General features: G+C 29.4%; 1 protein-coding gene across 1 annotated transcript in view; it reads right to left on the reverse strand.

Annotated features, from left to right (window-relative positions):
• LOC145288023 (transmembrane 9 superfamily member 2-like) overlaps positions 1 to 12,915 on the reverse strand; it is a 139,343-nt gene that overhangs the window by 17,251 nt on the left and 109,177 nt on the right. Inside the window, exons 8-13 of the mRNA XM_080136028.1 lie at positions 8,980 to 9,059; positions 5,985 to 6,093; positions 5,252 to 5,384; positions 4,106 to 4,167; positions 1,665 to 1,722; positions 1,088 to 1,145 (exon numbers count right to left, since the gene is read on the reverse strand). Of these exons, the coding sequence (XP_079992154.1) occupies positions 1,088 to 1,145; positions 1,665 to 1,722; positions 4,106 to 4,167; positions 5,252 to 5,384; positions 5,985 to 6,093; positions 8,980 to 9,059 (500 nt within the window). The remainder of the gene's footprint in view (positions 1 to 1,087; positions 1,146 to 1,664; positions 1,723 to 4,105; positions 4,168 to 5,251; positions 5,385 to 5,984; positions 6,094 to 8,979; positions 9,060 to 12,915) is intronic.

The raw sequence follows: 12,915 nt of genomic DNA on the forward strand, positions 1-12,915 counted from the left end.
TTCAAATATAAATGGAGAACGGGATTTCACTTAAAATTTTTTTTCAATTTGTTAGATTTTTTAAGGGGTTATTGGGATTTAAATTCTGAAATTACTGACCAAATAATGCACAGTAATAACAATGAACGTTAACTTAAAAAATTTATACAATATGAACAGAACTGATTCAAAAGAAATTTATTTATTTATTTTTTTACACTAACCTAGCCCTAAACTAGGTGTTAATTTTGGTTTGGAAAGTCAGTTTAGTCTGGTTCATATGGTGTAGAAAAGCAAAGCTGCTTATGTCACAACTGCAAATTTCTGGGCACCTATTGGTAAAATAAGCAAAAACCTAACATGGACCCTGCTAGTAATATATACTAGCATGCCACACAGCGTTGCTTGATCATAAAATATGTTTAAATATGAATTTATGAAGATTTCATATTTATTATTATAGTACTGATTTCATAAGTTGAAAAGAAAAAAAAACATGAATTGAAACCAAAATATGTAGCTCTCCAGTGTTATTCATTACCATCTGAGCTAAGCCATATGCATATTATAACTTTAAAAATTAATGTAGTTAAATGTATATTTGCACATGCGTAAAATATTTTTCATTTTTAATGGTCTTTTATTATCTTTCAAATATAATTGTAACTTATGTAAATAAAATGTCCAAGTCATAATTCCTTCATTTAGATTTGAAATTCTAATTATGAAAATGAAATCAGTCATATTTTAGAACTAATGGTTTGAATATATATGCCTATATTCCTGTTCATATTTTTTGTAAACCTACTTTTGTTTATTCAATTTTTTTTTTGTCTTTTCTTTATGATTTTTGGAGACCCAAGGTTACATTTTTGCCCTAATGATCTTGCGTTTTCATTTTGTCTTCTAGTAATCTTCTTTTCTATTTAAATACATTTAGTGGGAACAAAAAAACGCCCCCCCCCACTCCAATGTGGGAATATCTGTGTATTAAAAAAAAACAAAAACAAAAAAAAAAAAACTGCTAAGTGCCAATCAAATCAATGTTACTCATCAGATTCCTGTTTAAAATGGCAATGAGTGAAAAGAGTAAAATGTTATCTCTTACCCTGGACACAAAAAGGCTGTTAATAAAACATTAGATTTCCATTTCTCTCCTCCAAACACTAAAAAAAAAATTAAGTAAATAAATGAGAAAATAATTAGCCACAAAACAAGAGGAATTTTTATTCAATGTAAGATGAACATAATCTTAAATATTGCAGTTTGAAGTGAAGAATATGAAAGTTCATGTACAAGATTTGTAAGATTTTAAAGTATACAAGTTTTTTTTTACTTAAAGAAAAAACCCCTTAAAATTGGTGTGGTTTTATGCTCCAAAGGTTTACAATAAGTATGAAATTAAAAACTACAGAGTCAGTAAACATCTTATTTTCGCTTTCAGACGAGGTGAGGCATTTCAATTTCAAGTTATTTTTTTAGTAAAAAAAATGTTTTTAGTAACATTAAAGACAAAATCATTTTTTTCTAGAATATTTGTTGCTTTTTAATCAAATTTAAATTTTTGTAACAATCAATTTTTAGTTTACTTCAAAAGTTAAAATTCATACATAAATGGATTTATGAAAAGAAAGACATTAAATGATTGAAAAAACAAAAAAACAAAAACAAAAAAAAACAATTACTTTTATAAATTCTTGCAGAGATGAATCCAGCTGGAGTTCCAAGACATACATAAAGCACCTATAATGGAAAGAAGGGAAATTTTTTTATTTATTAACAAAACAAAAAGAAATCAATCAATTAAATATCTGAAAATCAAACATTAAATGGAACATAAAAACAGGTTCATTTTTAATAAAATGTCTAAGATCGTTCAACTAATATTCATCAGATGAAAGATGGTTGGAAGCAAACATGAATTTTAGAATATTGTTTTTTTTTCAACTACAATATCTTAATTGGATTTATAAAAACAATAGATTTCATTTAGTCCCTGTCAAAATTTAATATTTTGTATTTTCATGCAGTTATAATTTTTTTTTTAATTTGAATAACTAATAAATAATAAGACTAAGGTTGAAATAATGAAATACAAAATTTTTCAAAATGTTTTCTACAATTACAGATAAACGACTCATCCATCTGGGGTCGAGGGAGCAGTGCATTACTTCATGCAGAGTGTCTTGGGTGGTGCCATCCCTCTCCAGGCTTCAGAGCACATACAGCATCTGGTCTTACCAAATGATTATCCATTTTTGTACTAACCAAGCTCAACATTGCTTAACTTTGGTGCTCTAATAAGAACCAGTATGTCAACATAATATGCCGTATGTTCTGCATTACTGCCATGAATTACATTTTTTTTATTAAGTAATCCAATTTTTACCATAGGTACTCTTCAAATTGTAATGCATTTTGCTAATAAAAATTTTATTTTTATTTTGTTATTACATTTTCACCCCAAACAAGGTACATTGTCACTTTGGTGTAGGGGGCTACTATCAGGGGCAACAGCTACTGGGGTACTATGTTGGGATTTGGGCCGCAAGATGTCGGTTCACATTACACTTGAACTTCTGCATGTCAGTACAGTTGGGGAAGCAGTAGCCTGGAATGGAATTTCAGAGTTTAGCGGTTTTGGGGAAGAAACTACTGGAGTAGAAAGATCTTTTATATCTAGGGATCTCTACTGTGTGGGGGTGGAATTTAGCTGCTTGTCGCGTTTGTCGAGGGTGTATACGTCGTGGGGGCACAAGTGTCTGCAGTTCGCCAGAGCATTCACCATTAAAATACTTGTAGAACAGGCAGAGGGATGCAACATTACATCGATGGGACAGAGGCTGAAGCTTAGATGCCAGTTCAGGGCCTATCAGATTTGCGGCTCTTTTGAACCTTGCCTAGGAGCGAGAGACTAGTAGCAGTTTAATTGTTTTATTTTTTTTTTATTAATTTGATTTGAATATTTACTTAATAGTTTTATACGTTTCATGTTTGAAGTAAAGATTACTATTTTCACATTCAGATGTGTCAGATAATTTTGGAAATGACAAATGCTAACGAATGAGAAAGTTTTAAATAATTTATTTAAAATTATTTGTATTTTAATAAATTTTATTTGAATTAAGAAAATCCACGAAAAATGTTATTCGAATTAAGAAAATCTACGAAAAACTTGTTCAAGAAGCAGCCAAATGTTATTTGCACTACAACAGTTTAATATAAACTGCAGCAGTACAAACAACATAATGCTATCATGTCATAAGTAAAAATTACAAAGAGAAAGAGTTTAAGAGTTTTTAAGTATTGGAGTAACCAAACTAAAACATTGGATGATCTGAAAAAAAAAAGTATCTGATTAAATATTGTGTGTAAACTAGAAAGTGTGTTATTTGTAAAATTAAAAAAATAAAAATTAATGATTTATTTAAAATAATTAAAAAAAAATTATCTGATTAAATATTGTGTGTAAACCAGAAAATGCATTATTTGTAAAATTTAAAAAATAAAAATTTATTAATGATTTATTTAATATAATTTTAAAAAATATATACGATTACATATTGTGTGTAAACTAGAAAGTGTGTTATTTGTTGTAAAATTTTAAAAATAAAAATCAATTCATAATTTATTTAAAATAATTTTAAAAAATTAATCATCTAGATTTCAAAATTATATTATAAACATAGAAATCTGGTAAGCATGCACCTCTGGCCTATAACATGTTTTATAAATTTAAAAGTTAAAATATTTAAAAAAAAAAAACTAAATTGTTTATGGAAGGTTACAAAATCAATCAATTTTATTGCAAAACTAATCATTTTTTTTTTTTTTAAATAACCTATATTTCTTCATAGAATTATCTTTCCAAAAATGTAAATATTTTTTTTTATGTTGTATGAAAAGACAGAGGAAAGGTAGGGGTATAAAAAGACAAGTATTGCTAAGTAGGTATACTTAGTTTAAAATATAATAATACATTTTCTTCATGGTTAAGTGACTGGATCCATGTGCAACATATAAATTAATGCATGCACCCAAATATAATTTAATAATTAAAAAAAAATTTTTTCAATGTTTTTGGTTGGGGAAAACAATAAAAAATAAAATAGAAAATGAAACATACCAAAGCACATGTCATAAGAGCCCCACGGTTGGCTGGTGACAAGAAACCCAGACAGGCAAATACTGAAAAAAAAAAGGGGAAATATTTCTAAATATAGATTCCTCAAAATGTTTATGTATTGTTTACAATAAATATTTGAAAAACAAATTGAAAAGAAATTACAAAATTTTTAAGTCAAAGAAGAAATTTGATTAGCAACTATAAACTTAAAATTTTATTTTTTTAATCTGCATTTAAAAATAGAAATAAATTCTCCACTTCAAGAGTGTGTATTTGTGTATACATATATATACACTAGTCTTATCACTCAAAAGTTAGTAAGAAAAAAATTTATGAATCCATTTCCAGTATCTAGAAAAATTGAGAAAGCAAATTGCAAGTCAAACACACTCTACCCCGCCATCCCCACCTATTCGTACAAGATGTTTTTTTCTGTCTGTTTTGTATATTAGTTTATACATTTGGTTTTTGTCCAGAATTTCCCAAAATTAAAAAACAAAATTTAAGAAAAATCTGTATGATATACAAACTCATGACAAAACAAAAATATCATATTCCTAAAATCACAAATTAATCCAGTAGTTTTATTTTTATAAAGAAAATCATTTTTAAGCGAATGATGAGAATTTGTATACATTACAACATAACTTTTGCAAGTTTGAATTAATGTTCAGTTATCTCCTTTGTTTTTTTGAGAATCTTGTGGCAGACGAAACAGTCATTCCTCAGATATTCATAAAATTTGATTTTATTTTAAAAATAAAACTACTTCATTAATTTACATGATTTTTGAAATATGATTTTTTTTTGTTACAGAGTTTTCTTTATTTTTGTTTTTAATATAAGAGAAATTCTGGGCAAAAATCATACAATTTTCTTCCTATTTTTCTAAAAACGCTTGAGTTTGAGATGTTTTTCTTTATTTTTTAGCTTCACCGATTCAGATGTTATTTTATATATTAGTGTGAACACTGGTGAAGCATAAATAGCAATTGAAAACAGAGTCCAGAGGAGATAAATGGTAGATAAGAGTCTCTTCTTTTTCCCCATAATACTTAATATTTGTCAAAGTGAACATTTTCAAGATATCGTCACTTAGATGTCACCTACTAGATTGAATAAAGCAAATTCTATCCATCAACTCACCTAAAGTGATGAGAGTCATGAAGAAAATTTGTACACCGTTTCCATTCATAACAGCCAGCAGCATTCCTTTGCGTGGAGGTCGGAACACATCTCCATGAACAAGCTTCCATCCAAACTCTTCCTGAGCATCTTCCTGAGATAATAAAACAAACGAAAGATATAAATTGCTAAAATTATAAACAATGCAAAAAAAAAAAAAAAAAAAAAAAAAAAATCGGGCTACTTAAGTGAAATGTCATGGGAAGTAATTCACAAAACATTTAACCACAGCACAAGACAGAAAAAATAATTATGTGGTACATTGAAATTATTACCGATAAAGTAGATAATTTCAGAAATAGTAAAAAATGAATCTACAGGGATTTTTTTTTTTAGAGTAGAGTAAAGGGTTAATTTGATAAAATATTTCAGAGAAAGTTTATCTGTACAGTCAAGCCATATATTTTTGTGATTTAAAAAAAATATTAATAGATTAAAACAAGAAATCTTGCAAAGGGCTAAAACAAATAAACACATTTTCTGTATAAGTAGGGATTAGAAGCATTCTATATTTAGAAATTCCATTAATTATTTTGAAGGTCACAAATAAGTCAGTAATTCTCTTTTCTAGTAAAGTAATTAAACCTAAGAATTTAATCTTTTTTATAAATTAAAATCTTATCCTTTAGTCGAGTCACTTTTCTTTGTTAGCATGATGAAAGAAAAAAAGATCACAGCTGCCTAAACTACTCACAGCATTATCCATTTGATTGTATCGAGCAATATCCTTATGGAGAGTTCTCAGCATAATCATGGCCACCATGCCAGACAAAAACAATACAATTACCAATGAATTCATTATACTGAAAGAGAAAATAAAAGTTTATTAAAATATTGATGAGTGCACAATTTTAAAAGAGGGTTCATTTTACATTTTATCACATTGTTTCATCAAAAAACTTTTCAGTAAATATTTAAAATTAGTTATGCTTGATCAGCTTCTTTTTTTTTTGTTTTGTTTTGGAGGCGATCAACATCTGCCCACAAACATTGTGTAATTTGTTCTGAATCTAATATGAATATTCAGGGCAAGTTCAAAATTCAACCTAATTAAAAAAAAAAAATACAGAAAATTTTTTATGGTGTACATACATATGGAACGAAACTGTGATATTCCAAAAATTATGCAAATTTATCAAGTAGGTTTTTTAACTAAAAAAATCAAATATGAAGGAAGAATGTGTCCTGATCCGCCATATTTAATAAAGGAGTATTTTAAAATCAATCTTAAAATGGCTATGATATACTATTAATCTCTAAAAATTGCAAAAGAAATTTCAATATAAAAAGAAAACTACTTGACTAATATACATAATTTTTGGAATATGACATTTTTGTTCCATGTTGGGTACATACATCATAAAGATATTTCTGTATTTTTTTTTTTAATTAGGTTGAATTCCGGATAAAAACTGATTTCATTAAATGTATAATTCTTAGTGTTATGTTCAAATTCAATTAAATTTTAATGTTAATCAGAAAAATGTTTTCCAAGGATACAATTTATGAAGATCAATGCATTTTATTTATATTTATATTTGTGCATTTCTCATTTTGATCAAAAGTTTTGGTGGTGATTAATATTTCCTATTGACAAACTGTATAAATAGAAGAAATTTGTTTATTTTCAAAATCATTTATAAATATTCTAAGGATTTCATTGAATTTTACTCTTATTCTCAATTCTATTTAAATTTTAAAGTTTAATCCTGGATTGAAAACAGATCTTTACTTACAATTTACTAAAATGAACCCACTTATTTTTAAAAACTGTATGTCCTTCAGTTTTATTGAAGTCAAATTTTAAACAAAGCAGTAGAAGTAAAAACTGAAAAAAATTTGATTAGATTTAAAAAAAAAACAAATCTTGAAATATTTGATAAATATCCTCATTTTTAGACATGTCCACACATCTCTAAGAAGCTTCGTTCAAAATAATAAATTTAATAAATTTATAACGTGTCTAAGTTTATATACAACTAACTTTAGTCAGCATTGCCAAGGTGGAACTTGTGGAAAGTTTGAATTTTGATATTTGATCAGAATTTTTATTAACAAAGACTTTTTTTTACAATATAAAAAAAATAAAATAACATTTAAATTATGCTGAGAATGGAGGTTGAATTTGTATATTAGGAATTTTCATATCCATATTTTAGATATGTTCTTGCATCTATAAAAAGCTTTGTTCAAAATAATAAATTTAATAAATTGATCATGTGTCCAAGTCATTATTAAATGATATTTCATTAGCCAAAAACTTTTTTTAGTTATTAAAAAACAAAAATAAAATTCAAATTATGCTGGGAATAGGGATTGAATTTGTATATTAAGAATTTTCAAAAGTGAAATAATTTATTTATTAGATTTTTAAATAAAAAATGATTAATTAGTAATTTAATTTTTAGATTTTACATAATCTTATTTTGATCAGATCATTTTATGAGTTATGATTTCTGCCATTCACAATGACATTGGTCAATTTTCTTAAACTAACCTGTGTACTTCATCATGGTTTTTAATCGGAAATTGTATTCAACAAGAACTGTTCACATATGATGAAACATTTTAACATCAACGTTGAAATGTGAAATTGAAGAAACTTTTATAAAACATCAATTGCTTCAAAAACCATTTGCTGCATATAAAAGAAATTCAATTTTCATCCAAGGTTTTCAACGAGATAAACTCGTCTGTCTATACATCAGCTCAGTGAACTTTTTCTGTTTTTTTTGCTTGTTCTATGGAAACTCATAATATTAGCAATATTTATCCATGGATCTTTGTAAAGCAGTTCTGTAGCATTAATAAAAATTATTTTGGTTAATCTTGTATTTTCTGCCTTACAGAATGTTCTTTGTATTTGTATTGTTTGTTGATAAAATTCTGCAAAAGTAATTTTAGAAAACGTTTTTTTATTCAAGTTCTTTATATCTCCCAAAATTTTATTCATAGAGCTTGGTTTGGTTTTATGGTATATCAATCCTTTTTGAGTTATTTAATGTTGAAGCCAGTCATTTTGGAAAAAGTGTTTTATTCTTCAAGTTCTTTATATGTTTAAATATTTATTTTATGGTGTTTGATTTGATTATTTTATAAAATGAAAACGTTTTTGTTTCTGACTTTGCAGAACATAATTTTCACAAGAAAAAAATAATAACACCAATGTTTGGTGCATTTTTGATCAGGTAGCCAGTATCTTCAGACAACCTGATCTGGTAGCACTAGATGCCTTAACAGATATTACCACTTTGGGAAAAATGGATCTGTGAATTTTTTAAGGTATATCTAGAACCTTGAAATCTGGAGATCATAAACAAATGGAAATCACTGGTATTTTGAAAGAGAGTGACCTGCAGCATAATGTGTGCTGGATTCACAAATTTCACCTTTCAATTAGTTAAGTCTTCTATGTACATGGACCGTATTAAAATGAAACAAATTGATTTTTCATTAATCTATTTTTATGCATTTTCAAATCTGAAAATTTTTAAAATTTTTTTAAACAAAGAACTGACTTACTAGGTAAATAGGTATTTAGAAGCCATTTTATTTATTTTTTTTTAATAAAATTTTTTTCTATTAATCTAATGAATTAAAAATATATAAAATTAGAATAATAAGCATTCTTCGATTACAGTTACATTCAAAGTAATAATATTGATAATCTTCAAATAACGAATTCATACCTGAACCATTGAATATTGGAATGAGGCATAGAATCCAAAATATAATCCCAACGTGAAGACCATTTGATATTGTTGTCCATCTGAAAGAATTAATCACATATATTATTGCAGAGAAAGACCCAAGCATAAATTAAAAAAAAAATTCTATTGCCATTTTTATTTTGTAAAGTTTTTATAGATTTTGTCCTGCATCAATTCAAGTACTGTAGTATGATTTTCTGTGTCTTCCTTCGTCAGAAATTACTCATTAGTCACAGCAAATCACATACAGTGATGAATCTAACAGTTAAAATCTCACTAGATAATTTTTTTAAGTTCAGAAAAAATGTTTGAGAATTTTGATAGCTGGTCATTTTACACGATTATTTAGAAGAAAAAGATATTTCAAAATGGATAGCTACTCTTAAATTATAAGTTTCAGCCTACCACATTCTTTCTCTCTTAGAATGATGTTTCTATTCAGTAAGCCCATAATGTGACAGAAACTATCTTCAATTTTTAGTCACGTGCAAGCAACTCTATAAGTCACTGTCGGTCGGTCGGTCCATAACACTTTTGTGCTTAGCCTTTTTGGTTAAGATCAAAGGTCTGTTGTTAATAGATGCTGTTTTTAGCTTTTTAAGCTTTTCTTGGCTTTTGGCCCGGCATGACCTCTTGTCCCTGGGAGTGGATGTGGCTGCGATTCAGGAGACACATTTCATTTCTTCTGTGGACTGTCAGGTGCTGGCCCGAGATTTTGAGGTTTTCTCAGCATGTGGGGGGAGGGAGTCTCCTTGCTAGTTAAACATACCCTGTCCGCGACAGTCGATGCTGTCCATAAGGATGCGGAGGGCAGGCTGGTCGTGGCAGATGTTGCCATAAAAGATTCTGTGTTTCGGGTGATTGCGGTTCATGTGCCCAGCACCACTCGTGAGAGGGTCTCATTCTTCAGTCAGCTCGACGTGTTTGTAGATTGTCACAAGTGGGTAGTGCTGCTAATGGGGGATTGGAATGCCATCTTAGACCTCAAGATAGATAAGGTAGGAGGCGAAGCTAGAGGGTCAGAGAGGTGCGAGTCCAGCCTGATCTGATGGCTAGATGCGGTCTGGTTGACAGGTTTTGGGTTGAGCATCCGGGGCGGGAGATGTGGACATGGACCAATAGCGTTTCCTCCTATCCAAACACTTACTTGGACAGGATGTTAGTTAGGAGAAGCGAAGTAGACTTCTTATCTTGTCCCACGTTCACTTGGCTAGGCCAGATGGACCATAAACTAGTTATGGCCCGGCTGAAGCTAGGAAATAGGCCTAAGTTAGTGGCTCACTGGAAGTTAAATACCTCTCTTCTGGAGATACAAGACTTCCAAGAGAAGCTAATAGAATTAATTCAAAAAGCACTAGTGGGGGCGATTACCGGGAGTAAGTGGTGGGTAGGTCTAAAAGCCAAAATTAGAACCTTCTCCGTCAAGTATTCCCAGCGCCTCGCACTAGATAAGGCCAACACGAAGAAACTAGAGCAGAAACTAGCCCGGGCTACAGGGGAGGGTGATAGGGTTAGTCAGGAACTAGTTAAGCAGGACCTTCTGCATGAGAATAGCGAGCGTTATGAAGGTCAAGTAGTCAGAGCTAGGCTTAGAAAGATAAGCAATGAAGCAGTTAACTCCAACACTGACGCGCATCGTGAAATTTCTAGGCGTGGTTCTGACAAGTACATTGCAAAGGTAAGACATCCGGATGGACGCACCTTGGAATAGACTTTGGAGATCTGCGAGGGGTTTTGAGAACATTTCAAGGAGCGTTTTACCGTGGCTACCGTAACATGATGGCCTAGCGACGACTATAATTTAGTCTGGTGATGTCATGAACATCGGTCTGTTGAAATTTGGTCACGTGTCTCATGACTAAACCGGAAGTTGGTTTAAAGTTTTCGATGGTTAAATAAATTTAAACATGCCGTCGAGATGTATAGTTCCAAAGGAAATAATTTACCAGTGGATTAATGCAATAAAAAGAAAGGATTTCACTCCATCTAAATATAGCAGAGCAAGTGTTAAAATATTTGAGATATTTAAAAAAAAATAAAAAATAAAAAAAACGCGCCTTTTTTTAACTTTTATTTATTTATTTTTTTAGAACGTATTTTAAAATAAAAATGAAAGTATGTATATAAAAAATGAATTTTACATGTAATTTAAGTTATGTGCTGAAATAATAAATTATTATTTAGAAACTTATTTAAAATGGGGAGTATGGTGAAAATATTATGTACTTTCACCTAACAATTTAATAAAAGCGATATCGTAAAAACGGAATTCCTTGTTTAAATAATTAAATAAGAAAAATCATTTATCTTTTTAGTTCAACTATTTTACTGTGCAATATTTATATCAGCGTGAAATAGATTAAACTTTGTTTTTAAGTTTATGACCGTTTTTGTTATCCCAAAAGCTTATTAATAATTATTTGTGGTAAATGTCGTGGCCGTGTAGGTGTCAGAATTTTGGAGAATATATATATAATAGAAATATTATTTTTTATTTAAAAAGAAGTGTTTACAAAATGCTGGCAATAAAAAAAATATTTCTATTATTTTTTAAACAATTTTAATAGTTTATTTTGGAAGTATATTCCATAAAGAAAATAAACAACCCACTTTAAACGGAGAAATTACGAGTTTTGTATATGTTATTCGCAGTTTTGTGTTAGGGTTGTCAAAAATTCCCCAAAAATTCTGATACTGCTAGTGGTGCTGTAAATGAAAATAACGTTTAAAATTACGGCAAACGAGTAGTTTCCAAGATATGAAGAAATGTTATTTTAAAAAAATGGGGGATCACTTTTCTATAAAAATTTAACGTAAAATGAGCACCCACTTTATGGCCATCGTTTTTTTAGGGACGCTTTCTTTTTAACAAATAAAAGAAAAGAAAAATGAGTATGGCCACCTTTATGTTGGGGGTTGGAAGTCAACGTACAATGAACACAGTTTAATGTAAAATGAGCACCCCCTTTCAAAAAGTGTAAACAGAATTTTTGTCGGGAAGAGGGGGACAACTGTAGGTGCTCATTTTACGTTTAGTTGTGTTTATTCCTACATTAAAGAGGCACTTCACCTTGTTTGAGGCGAAAATGTAATTTTAAAAAAATTGCTCGTTGCCTATGTAAAAAAAAAAAAATTGGCCATAAAGTGGGTGGTCGTTTTAGGTTAAATTATCCCCCCCCCCTTTTTTAACTAACATCTCTTTATATCTTGGAAACTACTAGTTTGCCATAATTTAAAACATTATTTTTGTTTTCAGCACCCCCGAAAACCTATAAAAGTGGTAATTTAAAAGGATTTTTCGAGGGTGGACTAATTCTGCACATTAACCTTTTTACTTTATCGTTTTTGTCATGTAATTTTCTTTTTTTTTTTGTATTAAGTCAAACATGGTACGATTTTCTTTTAAATTATTTCTTTAGGTATGTGAACTTCATTTTCGACCTGAAGACATACAGCGAGAGGCATCAGCATTTGATGAAAGGACTGGAAAGACAATTAGTGTTAAATTAAAAAATCCCTATCTAAAGGATGGTGCTATTCCTCGAATATTACCAAACTGTCCCTCCTATTTATCATCATCAACCACTTTTAGAGAGTCTCCTAACACAAAGAAAATGCGTTCAGAAAATTCTGCTCTTAAGCGTGCATTATGTGAAAGTGTTGCTGACGAGTTAGAATTAAGGAAACATAAAACTTTCCATAATATTGATGATTTAGAAAAAAAAATTAACGTTTATAGATAAAAATTATTGGACTTCTATTAGGCAAGACAATACCATCATTATATGCCATATAAAGAGATGGCCATGCCCCAAAATAAAAATGTCTATGGTGATTGAATCGGACTTGGTCGTTAGAGTATTCTGTAGTGATGTGGAAATGAGTGCTATAGGGGAGTATAGAATTCCTAAACAT

Source organism: Euprymna scolopes, chromosome 11 (assembly GCF_053919585.1).
Source record: "Euprymna scolopes isolate OS-2025 chromosome 11, ASM5391958v1, whole genome shotgun sequence".
In the NCBI taxonomy this organism is placed as follows: Eukaryota; Metazoa; Mollusca; class Cephalopoda; order Sepiida; family Sepiolidae; genus Euprymna; species Euprymna scolopes.